Source organism: Camelus ferus, chromosome 16 (genome assembly GCF_009834535.1).
Source record: "Camelus ferus isolate YT-003-E chromosome 16, BCGSAC_Cfer_1.0, whole genome shotgun sequence".
NCBI classification, from domain to species: Eukaryota; Metazoa; Chordata; class Mammalia; order Artiodactyla; family Camelidae; genus Camelus; species Camelus ferus.
In genome coordinates this window covers 50,709,026-50,727,310 of record NC_045711.1, presented here as the reverse complement: position 1 = coordinate 50,727,310, position 18,285 = coordinate 50,709,026, and the positions used below count along the sequence as shown (strand labels likewise).

Here is an 18,285-nt window from a genome sequence, read left to right as displayed (position 1 = left end):
GGGGGGTGGCCTTACCCCCAGTTGGAGAGCTGGCTTTTCAGAGTCCCTTGGTGGAGGGGGAGGAGTCAGAGATCCTGTTGCCCCCACAGCAGAATTCCTCATTGACCTCTCCTGCCCCCCACGGTGGCCTCAGACTTAAAGGGCCTCCCTTTGGGCCCCTCCCTGCAGGATGCTGGAGTACTCGCTGGACCTGCAGAACGTCAGCTTCTCAGCTGTCAGGACAGTCCGCGTGCTGCGACCGCTCAGGGCTATTAACCGGGTGCCCAGTGAGTGACCCCTCAGCCCTCGGCCCCTGCATGGAGAGCCCCAAGAAGAAATAAGGAAATCTCAGACCCCACCCCTATCTCCTGACCACTGTCAGGCCTCAGCAGGGCCTAGCACCTTGAGGCAGGCCCCACCAGAGGAGGGCTCAGGGGGAGCTGGGTCACTGGAGCCAAATGGAGCCCCATACCCACTGAGGCACTGTGAGAGTTACCTGCAAAGACCCTACCCCCTCACTTTAGCCTGATTTTCAGTCAGAGTCTCACGAATGTCTCAGATGACCTCTTCCCTTCAGCCAGACCAGCACTCCCTCCAGTGGAATAGAGGTGGGCGGGAGCAGGTTGGAGAGGCTGGCAGGCCAAGAGGAGTGGGTGCAAAGTGGGATGGCCATTTCTAGCCAGAACTGCCTCTCATACAGTCTGGTTCCTGTTGGTGAGACCACACTGGCCGCACTAAGCACAACTCTCAAGACAAGGCCACTCCACGCCTCATCCTCCCGCCTGTGTCCTCTTCCTCTTTCCACCCCCTTCCAACCCGCTGCAGCAACTAACTGCCGGGACCATTATCTAAATTAAACCGCATTGGTTTCTGAGCCAGCCAGGCTTTGGCAGCTCCAGCTCCCCCTACATCCCGCCCCCCACCCTTGCTCAGGCCCCCTTTGCAACTCCTCAGCCTACACAAGCTGCAGATGGTCTCTGATGCAGTCCCAGGAGTTGGGGTGGGGTGGGGGCATCCTTCAGGGGCTCTGTGTCTGATGTAGCAGTAGCCCCCTTTGCTGTGTGTGCATGCGTGCCTGTGTACAAGTGCGTGTGTGTGCGTGTGCGTGTATCTGGGTGGGCAGAGCTGCTCAGTGTTTCCTCCAGGCATTGGGGTGTGTTCGTGTTAGGAGCTCCAGACGAGGGGCACGCCTTCTCTCCTATCCCACCCCAGGTGATGGCTGGCAGATTTATAGGCCTTTAACTACCGGTATAATTCCCTTAATGCAAACCCTGAGGAATTGATCTCAGTTGGAGCACAGAGGAGCTGAAGGGGGCTGAGGCTGGGGGAGGGGGAGAGGGACTGAGTGAAAAGACTAAGCTGGCAGGGGCAGGGCAGTCACCAAGAGGGTTAATTAGCAGCTGCTTAGAAGCTTTTTCCCTGGAGGGGGCAGGGAACCTTGAGTGACACTTTGGGGGTTGAAACTAGCCACCAGAGGTCTGTGTGCTTGACAAGGGCTTGGTGGCCTAGGGGCTAGATCTGGAGTATGGAGGGAGGGCAGTATCTTAAGAGCAGGGTTGTGGTGGCTCTCCCTGTAGAAGGGGTTGTTAACTGATGGCCACCTGAGGAGACAGTCTTGTGTCTCCTCAGGTCCTGACTGTGAGGATCTGGACCAAGCAGAGACTAGACTCAGGGAGGGGGCTCAGGACCATGGTGAAGTGCGGGGCATCTTGGCCACTGTCGAGGGGTTGGCTCTCAAAGGGAAATTCCCGCCTGCTAACGTCCTTCCTGGAGCTCTCTGCCTTGGTTTCCCCAGTGACTTTGGTAGCGATAACTTAGAAAGGTCAAGTGACTATGTTTGGTGAGAGAAGGAAGTAGGATGGGAGTGTGTGTGTGTGTGTGTGTGTGTGTGTGTGTGTTTGCGTGCGCGTGTGCGAGTGCTGAGTGCATGTGTGTTAGGGAACAGGATTTGGAAGCAGAGAGCATGGTTTAAGTCCTGGCACCTACATTTAGCAGCTCTGTGATACTGGACAAGTCATGTCAGTTCTCTGGAGCCTCCATCCTCATCTGCAAATTGGGGGTGATATCCCTGCTGTGAATCATCCCTGCTGGGGAGTTAGGTGGGATGCGGTGCAGGAGAGTGCTTTGGAAACTGCGGCCACTCTGGCCCATCCTTGGCGGTACTGACTGCTGTGGGCCAAGAGGGACAGCAGGTAAGGGTTGGGGGCTGCAGGGGCTGCCCGCAGAGTTAGTGGTGTCTGTTGGTCTCCCTCCAGCTTTGGGCCATCTCAGCCTCAGAGGCCCTGGTGGGCCCTCTCTGGGAGTGCTGCCAGGCCACTGGCAGGCAGCCTAGCCCGGCCAGCCTGGCATCCCCAGCGTGGCTTCTGCCCCCACAGGCATGCGCATCCTCGTCACGCTGCTGCTGGACACGCTGCCCATGCTGGGCAATGTCCTGCTGCTGTGCTTCTTCGTCTTCTTCATCTTCGGCATCGTTGGTGTCCAGCTGTGGGCAGGGCTGCTTCGTAACCGATGCTTCCTGCCTGAGAATTTCACCCTGTGAGTGGTGCAGGGGCTGGGAGGTGACCTGGGAGCTGTTGTGGGGCTGGGACTTCCCTCAGTCCCTGTTGCTAGTGACATCTCTTCTCATGTCAGTGATGTGTCTTGGTTCTCAAAATTGGCTTCACACTGGAGTCACCTGGGGAGTTTAAATAATTGTTGAGGCCTGAGTTACCCCCTCTCAGGTTTTGATCTCATCGCTGTGGGGTTCAGCCTGGGCGTGGGGATTTTTAAAAGTTTCTCAGTGAGCCTACAGCACAGCCACATTGGAAACCACTGCTCTAGGATGTAGCCTTCCCACATGCTGACTCTGGAGTTTCACACTCAGCCCTTCCGGTGCCCTCCTACCCACACCCACAAATCCTTGCCCCTGCCCAGTGCTTGCCCTGCATGCCTCAATGCATGCCCCACTCCTCCCTGTCCCCTCCGCAGCCCCCTGAGCGTGGACCTGGAGCGCTATTACCAGACGGAGAACGAGGACGAGAACCCCTTCATCTGCTCCCAGCCGCGTGAGAACGGCATGCGCTCCTGCAGGAGTGTGCCCACGCTGCGTGGGGACGGCGGCGGCGGCCCGCCCTGCGGCCTGGACTACGAGGCCTACAACAGCTCCAGCAACACCACCTGCGTCAACTGGAACCAGTACTACACCAACTGCTCAGCGGGGGAGCACAACCCCTTCAAGGGCGCCATCAACTTCGACAACATTGGCTATGCCTGGATCGCCATCTTCCAGGTGGGGCAGCCTGGGCACCGGGAGAGTCCCCAGAACACAAGGACCAGGACACAGTCCATTCCCAGGGCTGGGATGGGGTCAGAGCCCCTGGGGGAAACTGCAGGAGGCTTTAGGGGGCCCAGAGTCAGCCTGCCCCTCTCCACCTCCCCAGGTCATTACGCTGGAGGGCTGGGTCGACATCATGTACTTTGTGATGGATGCTCACTCCTTCTACAACTTCATCTACTTCATCCTTCTCATCATTGTGAGTGCCTCCTCAGGCCCCGTGGGGATCTGGAATCCTGGAGAAATGGGTGGGGGAAGTCTGGAGAGGGAAAGGCTGGTTCTGTCTGAAGTTCTAGCTCTCAGGACAAGCTTCACAGAGATGCAGACAGAGGGAACCTGTCGTGAGGAGTCAGGAGGAAATCCAAGGTCAAGCCCTGTCTGTCACTACCACTTATAACCTTGAACAAGTCATTCCCCATGAGGCCCCGGCCCCACCCTGGGCATCTGTTTCTTCATCAGATGGTTCCCAACCTAGGGTGATGCTGCCTTTCCTGGGGGGCATTTGGAAATGGCAAAAGGTGGTCCTGTTTTTTTTTACAAGGACTAGTGGAACACTGCTGGCATTTTTGAGGGGGCAGGAGGGAAGATAATAAACACCCTGAAATGACAGTCCTGCAAACAAAGAATCGTTCCACCCCAAATTCCTATTATTCGGTGTTGAGAAACACTGTGGGATCTCTTGTTCCTTCCAGCTCAGAAGTTCCAAGATTTATAAGGACAAAAGACAGAGGCAAAAGTGGCAATATTTAATAGTTTTAATCACTACTATTCATAATTAATCATTTCATTGCTGCCACTTACAGCTGTTACTGACTGAGCACTTACTAGGTGCCAGTCCCTGCTCTAAGCACTTTTTATGTGCGGGTGATTTCACTCTGCACCGCGATCCTATTATCATCTCCGTTTTACAGATGAGGAAACTGATGTCTCCTCACTTGTCTGACCCCATCCGGTGTTTTGCGTGTGCTGTGGATTAATCTCGCTGGGGGAGCGTCCCTGCTAGGGTGCTGTAATGTCTGCTGCCTGTTTAATCCCCAAAGCCCCCTGTGAAGTGGGCATGTGTGTTCGGGGATTGTGGCCTCATCTGCTACACGAGAACTCTGAGCTTCAGAGGGCTTGGCCACTGGGCTAAGTAAGTGGCTGGAGCTGAGAATTCAACCCCAGGTTACTGACTCCAAGTCTGGACCTTTTCCCATGGCATCAAGAGGCCAGTGACAGAGCCGACAGAGGGGCGGATATTGAGAGGAAGAAATGAAGGTGTACTCAGGATGTAGAACAGGCTCCAGAGAGAGGCAGAGGCAGAATAAAGACCTCTTGGTGAGGGAGAGGCAGAGAGGAGACCCTGAGAAAGAACTGCCTTTGTACCCTTCCCTGGTGTGGAAGAGTGGCCAGGTTTGGGGCCCATTGCCCTCCCCCCACCACTACCTGGGTGGCAAGGCCAGCACCCCTGGGAAGTGAAAGTGTGATCTTTTCACCATTCGATTCTCCCTGGGCTTGGCAGGTGGGAAGGAAGCAGACAGAGAGGTAAGGGGCCTAGTTTCCACCCTCCCATGTACCCCATGAAAAATCTTTCCAAACAGCTCTCTGGAATGACACTAGTGAAGCTAATTATCATAATTACTAGGACACAATATAGAAAAAAAATCCGCTTTGTCACCATAAATATTCATTGCCTTCATTCTGGATTGTTGTCCAAGCAATTGCCATCCCAGTGTCCTGGGGAAAGTGAGGCAAGGAGGTGGAGATGAGGGAGTGTGGCCAAGTCAGAGCGGCAGCCTATGCTAGTCTGTAGGTTTCAGGATTCAGCCCATCACCCAGCTGGGGAAGGGGAGAGGCATGGGAAAAAGATACAGGCAAGGCCAAGGGTCACGGGGATGCTGAGGCCTCACTCAAGATCACACAACTAGAATGGGACTAGACGCCGGAGTTTCGTGGACATTTTTGCCAAGATCTCAAAAGCTCAATCCAATGTGAAAGCCTTGTGTCCCCGAGACAGCATTCATTTCCACAGCCTTCTTTACTCCCAGTGGGAATTGGGGAGAGACGCTCAGCTTCTCTGAGGATGGGCACGTTTAAGGGCACGGAGTTAGGGAGCTAACCTTGCCGGATAACCACATGATCAATAGCAAAGCCTTGGAATTCCATAGTGCTTAGTTCAAGTCTTAGCTTTGCTGGGCATTAGCTGAATGATCATGGGCAAATTCCTCAACCTCCCTGAGCCCCAGTTTCCTCACTTGTCAGATGGAGGTGATAAAAGTGTCACCTCTTGAGACTGTCATGAGAATCAAAATGAGAGATGCTTGGACAGTTATTGAGCCCGGCACCTGGCTTGTAGGAAGTGCTCAGTACTCGGAGGCTAGCCTTGTGATTCCCTTTCCTTCAGGCTGTCTTCTCTTTCTGTCCCCACCCCAACAGGTGGGCTCCTTCTTCATGATCAACCTGTGCCTGGTGGTGATTGCCACGCAGTTTTCCGAGACCAAGCAGCGGGAAAGCCAGCTGATGCGGGAGCAGCGTGTGCGGTTCCTGTCCAACGCCAGCACCCTGGCCAGCTTCTCTGAGCCAGGCAGCTGCTATGAGGAGCTGCTCAAATACCTGGTGTACATCCTCCGTAAGGCAGCCCGAAGGTTGGCCCAGGTCTCCCGGGCGGTGGGTGTGCGGGCTGGGCTCCTGAGCAGCCCAGCACCCCGGGGGGATCAGGAGCCCCAGCCCGGCGGCAGCTGCTCTCGCTCCCACCGCCGTCCGTCCGTCCACCACCTGGTGCACCATCACCACCACCATCACCACCACTACCACCTGGGCAACGGGACTCTGCGGGCCCCCCGGGCCAGCCCGCAGATCCAGGATAGGGATGCTAACAGTTCCCGCCGGCTCATGCTGCCACCGCCCTCGACACCTGCCCTCTCCAGGGGCCCTCCTGGGGTTGCGGAGTCTGTGCACAGCTTCTACCATGCTGACTGCCACTTGGAGCCAGTCCGCTGGCAGGCGCCCCCTCCCAGGTCGCCATCTGAGGCGTCGGGCAGAACTGTGGGCAGTGGGAAGGTGTACCCCACAGTGCACACCAGCCCTCCACCAGAGATGCTGAAAGAGAAGGCGTTAATGGAGGTGGCCCCCACCTCTGGACCCTGCACCCTCACCAGCCTCAACATCCCACCCGGGCCCTACAGCTCTATGCACAAGCTGCTGGAGACACAGAGTACAGGTGAGAACTCTGGGTGGGAGTATGTTGGTGTCCCAGAGAGAACTGGGGGTCTGGAGTCAGAAGGACAGGGCTTGGATTCCCATTTTGCCACTCTTGGCCTTGGGACCTTCAACCAGTCGTATTTCTTCTTTGAGCCTCAATTTTCTCATCAATTAAAACAGGAATCCGAATTCCTCCATTTTAATAATAACAATAGCTGTCATGTCATGAACACAGATATTAATGGATTGCTGTGTGCCTGTCACATGCTTCGCAGGCAAAAGCCCATTGGATCCTCTTTGTTTAAGTGACAAACTTTCTTATCATCCCCATTTAACTGATGAGAAAAAGGAGGCTTGGAGAGGTTGTGTGACTTACCTAAGGCTGTGCCATTGGTGAGGGGTGGACTCAGGGCCCTCTGTCTCTGAGGCCCACGCTCTATGGTCCTTGTTGCAAGATTCAGAGGGGAGATGGTGTGTGATTGTGGCAAACACCATGCCCCATGCTAAGGAGACTGCTGTAAACAAGAATTTCATTCCCTCCCCACAGGAAGACCAGGGGCTTGGGGAAAGTCCTCAGGGGCTGCTAGCTGATGGGTAGAACACCCAGTGTCATAGGGGAAGGGGACCCTCGCTGCCTGTGGGCGTCTCCCAGTCAGGCAAGGATGGCCCACCCTCCCCCACAGAAGACTCACTGTAGCCGAAGCCCAGGTCCTGTGTTTCAGGAAGGATGTGGCACGTGGGAGAAGTGGGATATTTGTGGGATGTTATGTGGGAACGTGGGCTGGGACAGGAAGGTGCCATCACAGAACGCAGTGGGAAGGGTTCTTGTGCCAGCTCTTCCACTACCCTGCTCAGGGCGCCAGCCAGCCTCATGCACGCAAGGTTCCGTTCCCTCCTGTGTGAAAGGCAGGGTTGGGACCATCATTTTGTGCAGGAAGAAGGGAAATGTTGGATGCCTACTAGGGGCTGGGTGCCTTCATGTCCATGCTTCCCTGGGTGGTCTCTGAGGTTCCTTTCAGCTCTCAGAGTCTATGATCAAAGCTGGATTGAAATGGGCATTGGTGTCCTGGGAGAGGGCTGTGTGCCTGTACATACGCAGTCTGGTGTGTGTGTGCATGAAGGTGTCCAGTGTGTGTCTGTGCCCATCTGCATGTACGTGTCTGGTGTTCACGTGCACATGTGTGCACACGAGTCTGATGTGTGCAGGGTGCATGTATGCATAGATGTGGTGGTGCTCTCGTCTGGTATGTATGCACACTGTGTGTGCATGTGCCTGGCACATGTGCACTGTGTGATGTGCACGTGTCAGTGTCCACTTGTGTTTGGCTGTACGTGTATATACAACTCAAAATAGTATGTGTATATACACACTACATGTGTGTATGCGAGTATGTGTCTAGTGCATGTGTGTGTGTGTCTGGTGTGAGATCGTACATGAATACATATGTGTGGGTGTGTGTCTTAAGGATCTCTTGGAAAATGCTATTCAGGGTAGTGTTGATGCAGGGCTGGCTTCCCGGGGAAGGAAAGATGGTCTAGGCTCCTTCCTGAAGGATCCTAGGACATAGGAGCTACCCAGGATGTCAGAGGACATCAAGGCCTCCTGTCCGAACCCTAAGACACCCAGCAATGACTGTCAGTGGGATGCTATTGGCATTTGGGGATATTCGTTGCTCAGGACTGCCCACATTGCAGGTCATTCAGCATCACTGCCTACCAGGTGCCTAGGAGCCTTGAAAGAACCCCAAACTCCACCACTCATTTTACACACACTCTGAGGGAGGGGCCACCCCAAGTAGGAAACCCTGGAGCCTCTAACCTCTGCCCTCTTGTCCCAGGTACCTGCCAAAGCGCTTGCAAGATCTCCAGCCCTTGCTTGAAGGCAGACAGTGGAGCCTGTGGCCCAGACAGCTGTCCCTACTGCGCCCGGGCCGGGGTAGGGGAGGTGGAGCTTGCCGGCCATGAGATGCCTGACTCAGACAGCGAGGGAATTTATGAGTTCACACAGGATGCCCAGCACGGTGACCTCCGGGACCCCCACAATCGACATCGACAGAGCCTTGGGCTGGACGTGGAGCCCAACTCTGTGCTGGCCTTCTGGAGGCTGATCTGTGACACCTTCCGGAAGATTGTGGACAGCAAGTACTTTGGTCGGGGAATCATGATTGCTATCCTGGTCAACACACTCAGCATGGGCATCGAATACCACGAGCAGGTAGGGCCATGGTCCCTGGGGCTGGGGACTCTCTGCCTTCCTCCCCTCCCACCCACTATGTTCAGCTTCCTCTCCATGCTGCTAGCCTGCCTGGCAGGGAGGAGGAAGGGAGGAAGATGCATCAATGCGTGGGGACTCTTTGGAGGGTGAAAACTAGTGAATGTTGCCTAGTCTCTGAGTGTGGAGGTTGCCCAGGGCAAGGGCAGGGTCTGAGCTGGGCATGTTCTATCTGGGAAGGCTTCTGAGAGGAGGCTGGGCTTTAAAGGATGTAAATGAGTGATGATCATCAGATGTGGGCAAGGACTGTTTGGAGGAACAAGTCACATATAGGGGGTGGGCCGGGCCCCCTGGCGTTCATCTGACGCAGTCATTAGGGACGTGACTGGCTGGAGGCTGGAGGGACTGTGCAGGTAAGGGTGAGGAGTGGAGGGTTGGGGCCTGCACCTGGGTGGGGTAGGGAGGAAGGCCATCTGGCTCCAGCCTCTGTTCTGGGAGCCGGGCTGCGAGTGGGGAGGGCGGCGCTGGGTGGAGGAGAGCTCCCTGCATGGCGAGGGGACTTGAAACCATTGTGTTTGAAGAATCGTTCTAAGAACCGGGATGTTTAGTCAGGAGAAGAGGAGGCTCAGCAGGGACAGGCGAGCTGTCTTCAAATATTTGAAGGGCTGTCATGTGGAAGAGGGAGCAGACTTGTTTCGTGGGGCCGATGGCTGCCAGCAGTGGGACCTGGGCTGAGGGGGAGGAGGCCGCTTTCTCTGTCAGAGCTGTGCAAGGACAGAAGGGGTGGCCGGGGAACCCCACGGACCCCCACCCCCTCACTGACTGGAGGCCGGAGCAGGCACCGTGGGGCCTTACAATTCACTTTGGCTTCATGCCCCACAGGCTTCTTTCCAGAAGGCAGTCCTTCCCCCTGTCTGGCCTTCTAGGTCAGCCCCTTGGCTGATTCTGGGGAAAGGAGGGAGGCCGGCAGGCAGGCAGCTGCGGTGCGCAGGCCCCTGTGGGCTCGCCTCCCCTGGGTGTTCTCGCCGCCCTGGTGCTCTGGGAGGGGCTGGGGCTGCCAGAACCTGACCTTCCCTGGTCTGGACCGAGGCTGTGCTCTGCCCCAAGCCCTCTAATCATGAGTAGAGGCTTGCGGAGGCTGGACATGTGGAAGGGCCGGGCAACGTGGGCCTGGGCTCCCCTGGGCACGCCCATGGGGGACTTGGGGTAGAGGGTCTGGGTCAAGGCTGGGGAACCTAAGTCCAAGCCAGTGCTGGAGCTAACATGAGATGTTCACTTTTCAGGGGGATCTGAAGCCCCTTGACATCCACCCCATTCAGCTCTCAGCTCCTACCCCAACTGTCCTGTCCCACCAGGGGCACCCCAGCCTCTCCCCCATCACCATCACACACACCCCTTCCTCTTGCCACAGTGCCTCCCCCATTCCCTTCATACAGCAGTGAGGTAGGGGTGGGGCAGGACACCCCTGCAATGTCAGCAGGTGGGGAGTATGGCACTTTGGTGGGTGTGTTGTGTCTGGGTGCATGGGCGTGGGTGTGTGCTCCTGCCTGCTCAGCAAGCCTCCTGGGGAGAGGCACTCTGTCCCGCCAGGCTGGTGGGGGCAACATTTTCTGTTGCTGGGACCCAGGTGGTGGCAGCTCCTACTCTCTCATTACCCCGGGTCCCCAAGCCTGAATCTCAGCCTCCTCTCCCTTACCCCAGTTCTGGCCGTGGTCAGATGCCTCTCCCCCAGGGGGTTACCTCCTCGGCTGCTGGTGGAGGCTTTGCACTGGGAAGAAGCTGAGTCACAGAGACTGAGGGCAGATGAAGCTGCAGCAAGAGGGCTTTCAGTTAGACATCAAGAAGGACACTCCCTTGGGGAAGAAATAAAAGCGATCAGTCAGGAATGCCTGCAGCATCTCCTTATCCAATTCCTAAGGAAAGCAGGGAACAGCCTCTCCCGCTCAAGACCTCAGCAGTAGGGAGTCCCCACTCAGTGGTGGCACAGAGTCTGCTCCGAGGAGGAGTTTTTCCCAATACCTGGTTGCTGAGGGCCCCACAAGGGTGAGCGGGAGTCCCTAATAGGCCAGACAGATGACTGGCTGCTGCCCAGCAGGCTCAGGGGCTGGGGGTGGTAGGAAATCCCAGAAGCAGTCATGGCCCTGTGTTTACAGGCACTGCAGCATGACTGTCCTGCCATCTGGGTTCTGGAGCCTGAGCAGGCTGAGGGGGGCAGGGAAGGGTGCGAGATGTGGAGGCCGAGAGACAGAAACACCAACGGGGAGATGGAGACTCCGAAGGAGACAGAGAGAGAAAGGGAGAGATAGAGACAGAGATGGGGACTCAGAGAGCAACATGGAGACCCAGGGGGAGAGAGATATAAAGACAGGAAGGCAGAGACAGAGACAAGAGTGTGAGAGAAATAGAGGGAGAGATTGAGACTCAGGGGAAGGCGTCAGAGACAGGCAGAGGCACAGAAACATAGGGGTGACAGACAGAGAATTATAGAGAACGAACTGAAGACAGAGACCAAGACCCAGATGCAGACAAGGACAGATGGGGCAGGGACAGGGAGACAGAGGCTCAGATGGAGCCTCAGATGAAGGAGAGAGGAGCCAGTTGCACAAGAGAGCTGAGAGAGACAGCGAGGGAGTGTCCACAGATGCTGACAGAGGCAAGGACGGAGGCTCATGGTTTCCCTGCAGTGCCCTTAATGAAGCACTTGTGTCCTTCGATCCTGGTATTGGTCAGAAGAGGTGGGGGACACTGAGGAATTTGTTGCTGGTGCTTCCCTGGTGGAAAAGCCCAGCCTTCTTTACAACCCGTTGCTGCTGCCCTCTCCCGGCCTGTCCTCTCCCACCACTGTCTGCCTTACCCATCATTCCGTTTTCCTGCTGGGGACCGTGATACCTCTCCAGCCCCTCCTGACTGTGGAAGTACCCACCTTCTCACAGCCCATGCTACCCAAGCTAGGCCCCATGCTGCCCACACTCTCCTGCTTTCCCCACCCCTGAACCCACCATCTAGTGGAGAAGTGGTAGGACTAGTTTGCCCAGAGAGACTGGTGAGGACGAGGACACAGGACTCTGAGGAGGGAACAAGAATATGATTTGAAGTCAGAAGTGTGAGCTGATGGAGGGCGCACATGTGTGTGCCCCATCCACTAGGGGGCAGTACGTGGAATAAGGAACTTGTTAATCATCCATCCATCCCACCATCCATCCGTCCATCCCCCACACATTTTCTGTGCATCAGAGTTGGACCTAAGCAGTGGCATGCTGATAAATGTTTAACAACCAGCCCTTTAAAAAGAAAAAAGAAAAAAAAATCCTGATTTGTGATGTTTGTAGTGTTTGCCAATTTCCATGGTGTAAATGCTCCCACTGTGGTTGATTTCAAGCTACCAAGGTGATGTCACTGCACGTGGAGTGTGGGAAGAGAAGTGCACAATAAGACACTCCCACACACCCCTGGGCCAGGGCACTTTGTCCTTCCTCTCAAAGAGGTCACCGACAAGTAAAGTCACACTTGACAGTGTGTCTAGTGGTACGTGCTTGGAGAAGGTACACAGAGGAGCAGCACATGACCCAGATTCGGGAAAGGATTCAGGGAGGGCTTCACCTAGGACATGACCTTGGAGCTGAGTTTGACGGAAGAGTGGCATGCAGCCAGTGAACAGTGGAAGGTAGGGCAGGGTATGGGGGAGGGCCAGAGGCACTGGACGCCAAAATGGAGAGATTTATAAGGAGTTCAGAATGAATGGGGTACTTGGGTGGGGGCTGGGATGGGCAAGTAACAAGAGATGAACTTGGAAGAAATTCAGGGCCAGGTCCTGAGAGACATAGGAAGGAGTTTGGATTTTTTCCTGAAGGTGATAGATTCCCAAGAAAGGTTTTAAGCAGGTCAATGACACGAGCAGGTTTGTGTTCTATTGAAAGTCCTCCGGAAGCCATGTGGGGAGTAGAAGGGAGGGGGAGGCAGGAGGCAGGGAGGCCAACCAGAAGGCTACTGCAGTCGCCCAGGCAGTTCATGCTTCTCTGTCCCTGGAGATGGAGAAATGAGGGCTGGGGAGAGCTGGCACGTGGCTGAATCTGCAGAACTCAACGCTTGTTGGATACCTAGGGGAGGGGCAGCAAGGACTGCACCCAGGTTTCTGCCTGGGGCGGGAGCACTGGGGCTTGTGCAGATTTGGAGGGCATTGCATACCTCACTGTTGTGCCTGTGGGACATCCCAGCACACATCCAGCATGTTGGAGCTCAGGAGAGAGGTTGTCTCCTGGAAGCAGTCTCTGCCTGGGTATGCACGGGGACAAGGCCCCTCTAGGAGGAAGGGAGGGTGCAGGGATGGGAGCTCAGTGACACAGGAGCTTCCTAGTCGTCCTCTTCCTGTTGCTGGGCTTCTGGGGTCAGGGGCTAACCTCATATTCTAGAAGAGGGCCAAGAGCATGTAGGGAAGTAGGGAGGGGCACGCAGCCCAGTGTCTCCTGGACTGCAGAGAAGAGAGAGGGAGGGTCCAGAATAGACGGCCTTTCAGGCCAGGAGAGGACAGGGCAGGTGATGATTCTGCTCATTTCTCAGACTCTGGGCCCATCCTGTCTCTCTCAATACATGTCTGTGGAGGGTTTCTATTTATAAGTGAGTGAGGTCAGCTGTTCAAGGCGAGGGAAGCTGGGGGTGGGGTAGGGGGAGTCCAGATGTGGTAGGCCTTAACTTTGACGGGATTCACAGATGCCTTTTGGATTCTGCTGAAAGCTGGGACTCTCTCCCCAGAAGATAGACACATGCATGGACACCCCAAAGTGGCCTTCCAGGACAAGGGTTAACAAATACCTATCCTATCCCTTGGGCCTCCCAGGAGTCCTTGACTTCTAGGCAGAGGTGCTGGGGCTGGGGGCCACGCAGGACTCTGGGGGATGATGCTTTTCCAGTTGCCCTGGCCCCAGACTTTCAAAGACTTTCCAGATGTGGGAGAAGGGTGTCATTTTGGAAATGGCTGGCTAAAAGGGGTGCTCGCATTCCTCTAGGCATCCTCTGGCTCTAGGCTCCCCCAGTTCAGCAAACTCAGGGAGCACCTCCTGTGCTCAGCACACTAGAATAGGATCATAGAATGGGGTGGGGGCAGTGCCAGGGGCACCCAAGAAACATAGATTCCAACAGAAAAGTGATACTGCTTTATCCTACACAGGAGGTTTTGGAGGGCTTCATGAAGGAGGTGGCTCTTGAGAGTGGCCTTGAAAGATAAATGGGCTTGGCAGCTGAGCCTAGGAGCAGAGAGGTCTAGGTGGAAGGACTGGGGGGAATTCCAGCAGCCTGGCCTGGAAATGCACAGGATGGCATGGGATGCTCTTAAGGACAGTCATGTTGCCTCCCCCAACCCCACCCCAAGTGGTCTGAGCAGAAGTGTGTGAGTCCAGCAGTGCTATTGAAGCTGGAGCTTCCAGGAGGTGTGGGCTGGCTGTGTTGGAGGAGGGACCTGGAGGCTAATTCTGTCGTTCAGGTCAGAGGCAATGAGGGCCCCAAGTATGGTGGTGGCGGGGGGAGAAGGAGAGGGTGGGGGCCCAGCAATTCCATTGGCAGAGTCTGTGGGCCTGGGCACCTGCTGGAGGAAGAGGGCAAGCATAAATCCTAGATAACTCCTAGGTTCCAAGACAGAATCCTGGAGAGTGATGGAGCCCGGAAGTTGAGGAGGAGCAGGTTTGCGAGAGGAGGTGAGAGGGTTTGTTTTGGACGTGCTGCGTTTGAGCTGGCTGTGGGCCATCCTGGGAAGCCTATCAGGCAGGATGGCTCTCCGGGTGAGGAGCCAAGGCTTGGATGGAGATTGTTTCGTATTGTCTACACCCCCGTGACAGCTGGGGGTGTGGGAGCTGGGAAGATGGTGGAGTGGGGAGCCAAGGGGCTCTGACTGACCTCTGAGGAATGTTGGCCTGAGGGGAGAAAGGCAGTGGGGAAAGGAGCCCCAGGAGGGCAGGAGGTGCCGCACAGGGTCAGGGAAGTCAAGAGAGGTGGCCATCAGGCAGGAGGGGCTGGCGGCAGACTCCGGTACTGCCCTAGGAGGAGGGCCAGGAAGAGGGTCTTTGGAGAGAACTGGCACTGCGGGGCCCAGGGTTCAGAGGTGAAGAGGCCTGGATCCATGCAAAGGTTTCTGCCTCCAGGCAGGGGAAAGGATATTGGAGAAATGGGGAAAGTAGAGATAACTGATGGAATGAGATGGAGCCCAGGGGAGCCTGGAGGGCAGGGGTGAGACGGAGGTGCAGGTGGAGCCAGCTGGCTCCCTGCCAGGAGGGAAGAGAGGTGAGTAGGTTGCAGGCAGGGCGCAGAGTTATTTGGGGGAGGGACGTAGAGCCCCATGAAGCAGGAGGCCAGGCTGGGTGTGGGGATGGGGCTGAGGAGAGGGAGAAGTTTTGAGGCAGCTCCTCAGGGCGAAGGATGGAGACCCAGCATTAGAGGACAAGGACCACAGGCACAGAGCAGTCCTGGGGCCCCCAGCAGGGCATTATCCTGGCCAGTCAGCACAGGTCAGTGACTCTCGCAATGCTCAGCAGTTCCACCCCCACAGCAGAGAGGCGGAGGGGGTGGGGACTTCCCTGGGCCAGAGCTGGCAGGACTGGAGTCCTCTAGGGTCTGTGGCCTGAGGGTAGCCTTTAAATGGTCCGCTATGGGCTCAGGGCAGAGAGGTTGTGCAGGCAGGTGAGGGGCAGGTGTCGCCGCTCACAGAAGATTTGAGTGGACTGTCTCCAAGCTGAGTGAGCACAGTGGATGCCCTGTACCGACCTAGCTTGTGTGTTCTCTTGGGGTGGCTCTAGGAAGCTGGCGGGAGACCTTGGGGAGGGGCTAAAGCCACCCCCTGGTTGGGAGGCAGTGACACCTAACTGAGCCCAGTGGGCATGAGGGGCTAGAGAATACATGCTGAGAGAGCTGGCGCGCTTGCAGGGGGACAGAGAAGAGCAGGGCCACAGTGTATATGATGGGGCCAGTGGGGTCTCCTGGGAAACTCCCACCCCCCAGGTGACGGATGCCGACCCTGACTTCCCACACCTCCTCGGAGGAGGAGGAGGGGAGGGAGGTGGAGGTCCCACTGACCCAGTGATCCTCACCCCATCACAGTGGCCCACCTGGACCACCTCTTTTGGGTGTGTGAGAGCAGCAGGAACGACTGTCAAAGGCAGAGGTGAAGTGAGCCAAGGTGTCAGAACTGGGGAGCAGAGATTTTGGGGTCAGTGGAACAGGTGGCAGCTGAGGAGATGGAGGGTGAGGGTGGTGCTCGGACAGGGCTGAGGTGACTCATTCATACAGGCTCTGCTCAGCCCTGGCTTGTTCCCCCCTTGCGCCTTCCCTGTGAAAGGCTCATCCCTGTCTGCCAGAACTGGCTGTCAGGCCTCCTGCCTGGACCACTGCAGGATCCCCTAATTGGTCCCCGTCTCTTCATCTCTCCAGGCCATCCACACGCTGCCACCACTGTGGCAGATCAATCTTCTTAATACACCACTTTGCACATCTCCTCCCTCCCCTCAGAAGCCTCAGTGGCAGCATTGTGGGCACAGGCAAGTCTGGCCTAAATTGTGGACTAGAGTCAGGGCCGGTCTGCCTGGGCCTCGCCCACCCAGCCCCCTTGCTCCCCAGTGGCCCTTCGAACCCTCTGCCCCGGACTGACACTGGATTCTTGGTCCCGGAGTGTGCTCTGCTCATTCCTTCCTCTGCACCTTTGCTGCACCAGCCAGGGATGCCCTGCATGGGAGTTCTCCTCCCACTGCCTCCTCCCCACTGACCCACTGACCTCAGCTGGTTTGCGCCTCTGGGGCCCTCTTGGTGTCTGCCCTGACGTGGTGCTTCACTGCAGCCTTGCAGGCACTCTGTCCCGCCACGTGTGAGGGCTACTGCCACTGTCAGTACCCATGGGGCCACCTCAGTGGGTCTCTGGCCTGGGTGTTTTTACACCCTGGGTTCTGCAGAGTAGCTTTGCCACAGGGTGCTGTTACCCTGCTTAATTGAAGAGGCCACTAGGAGTCAGCAAGGTTAAGGGACTTAACCAAGGTCACCCAGGTAGAAAGTTTGTGTGTTGGCAGGACTCCTGCACTCAGGTTCAACCCCACCTCTTAGCAGCATTGGTCATAGAGCGGGCACTTTAAGGGTTAGTGGATGGAGGTGCTCTGGGTTTTGGGGGAGTCCTCGTGCTGGGAAGTATTGAGCAGCTTCCCTGGAGCGCAGGTGCTCCAAGGTGCCAGGCCAAAGGGAGGGGAAGCCTTGGGAGATAGGAGTGGGGAATTGACAGTTATAGTCAGCACAGAGAAGAGCCTGGGGCCTCTGGGTGGGAGAAGCTCAGGCTGCATGGCCTCCATGCACAGAAGCCCCACTGGTCCTCGACATCTGTGAATAGAAGGGAGGATGCAGCCAAGACCCGAGAAAGGACTTCCTGGCAGCGGAGAGGAGGCTGGTACCTGCCTGATGGGCTTGTGTGTGTCTGCCTGGGCTGACTGGGTGTGTGGAGGGCCGGCAGCACGGAAAGATGTTGGGGAAAGGACAGACAGACCTTGCTCTCCACCTCTTTAAGCAGTGACCGCCATCAAGTCAGCACACATTGGAGCCTCCGTTTCTCTAGCTATCAAGGAGGCTCGCATCCCTCCCTCATTTGGTTGTGAGCAGGGAGGAAATGAAGTCCTGGGAGGAAGGTGCTGGCAGTGCAGGGTCCATGGAGGGCACAAGCAGAAGTTGGCTGCCTCCCTGTCCCTTTGCAGCTGCAGCGGCCACGACCATGGCTCTGGTCCCTGGGGCAACCGTGTTGCTAAGATTGTGTCTCTGTGTCCTCATCGTGCATTTGCAGAACATTCCCAGCCTCCAATTTAGTAACTTGGACAGACCTGGCTGTCCAGGGGAGGAGGGCTTTTTTTCCCATGGATCATAGGGACACCAGGGCCCTGGAAGGGAATAGGCATTTCCCCTAAGTGTGCGCAGTGAGGAGAGGGAGGGCACGCTGAGGGGAGGGTGCCTGGCCCTCCTTTCTACCTGCTTCTCCAGTCCTGGAGCCTCCTGGCTGGGCAGGTTAGATCCAGCCTTTGCCACCACCCTCTTGAAGAAGACCAATGACGCAGGCCCTGGGGGAGCCTGCACCATCCTTCTGATGAGGCTGGTATGCAGCTGGTGTGTGTGAGCGTGTACATGTGTATGTCAGCGTGTGTGTGTCTGTGTGTACCTGTGAGCCCTCAGGTGTAGACTGTCACAAGGCTCGTGGGTAACATCAGGAAATGGTGACATCACCCCTCTCCCCATCCCACACACGCCCGGAGTAGTTGTACTTAAAAGATTTCACTGATTGAGTAAATACATGATGCTCAAAGTTATAGTGCTTTCAGTTACTTTCAAGAGCCATTTTATTAATTTTTGTTTTTGGCAGCTTTTTTGATGTATAATGTATATGCCACACAATTCACCCATTGTAAGTGTACCTCAGCTATGCTTTCAAACTCATTCCTTATTCATGCACCTATGTTCATGTGAAATATAATTTTATATACATTAGAAAACACATGAAGTATTCAGTCCATCCACATCTGGGCTCGCAGTCCCTTCGCTGTCACCCAGGTTGGGTTTGGATTCTGACTACCCAGGATCAGCGGTGTCAGAGTAA

At 56.1% G+C, this 18,285-nt stretch overlaps 1 protein-coding gene across 17 annotated transcripts in view; it reads left to right on the top strand.

The window, feature by feature from the left end:
• Positions 1 to 18,285, top strand: part of CACNA1G (calcium voltage-gated channel subunit alpha1 G) — a 62,471-nt gene that overhangs the window by 8,929 nt on the left and 35,257 nt on the right. For all 17 annotated transcript variants that reach the window (XR_004326525.1, XR_004326524.1, XR_004326523.1 and 14 more), the window contains exons 4-9: positions 169 to 266; positions 2,355 to 2,514; positions 2,947 to 3,247; positions 3,399 to 3,491; positions 5,708 to 6,491; positions 8,311 to 8,687. Coding sequence is in view for 14 of the 17 variants with exons in the window: in XM_032498044.1 (XP_032353935.1) it covers positions 169 to 266; positions 2,355 to 2,514; positions 2,947 to 3,247; positions 3,399 to 3,491; positions 5,708 to 6,491; positions 8,311 to 8,687 (1,813 nt within the window). In the remaining 3 variants the exon portion in view is untranslated. The remainder of the gene's footprint in view (positions 1 to 168; positions 267 to 2,354; positions 2,515 to 2,946; positions 3,248 to 3,398; positions 3,492 to 5,707; positions 6,492 to 8,310; positions 8,688 to 18,285) is intronic.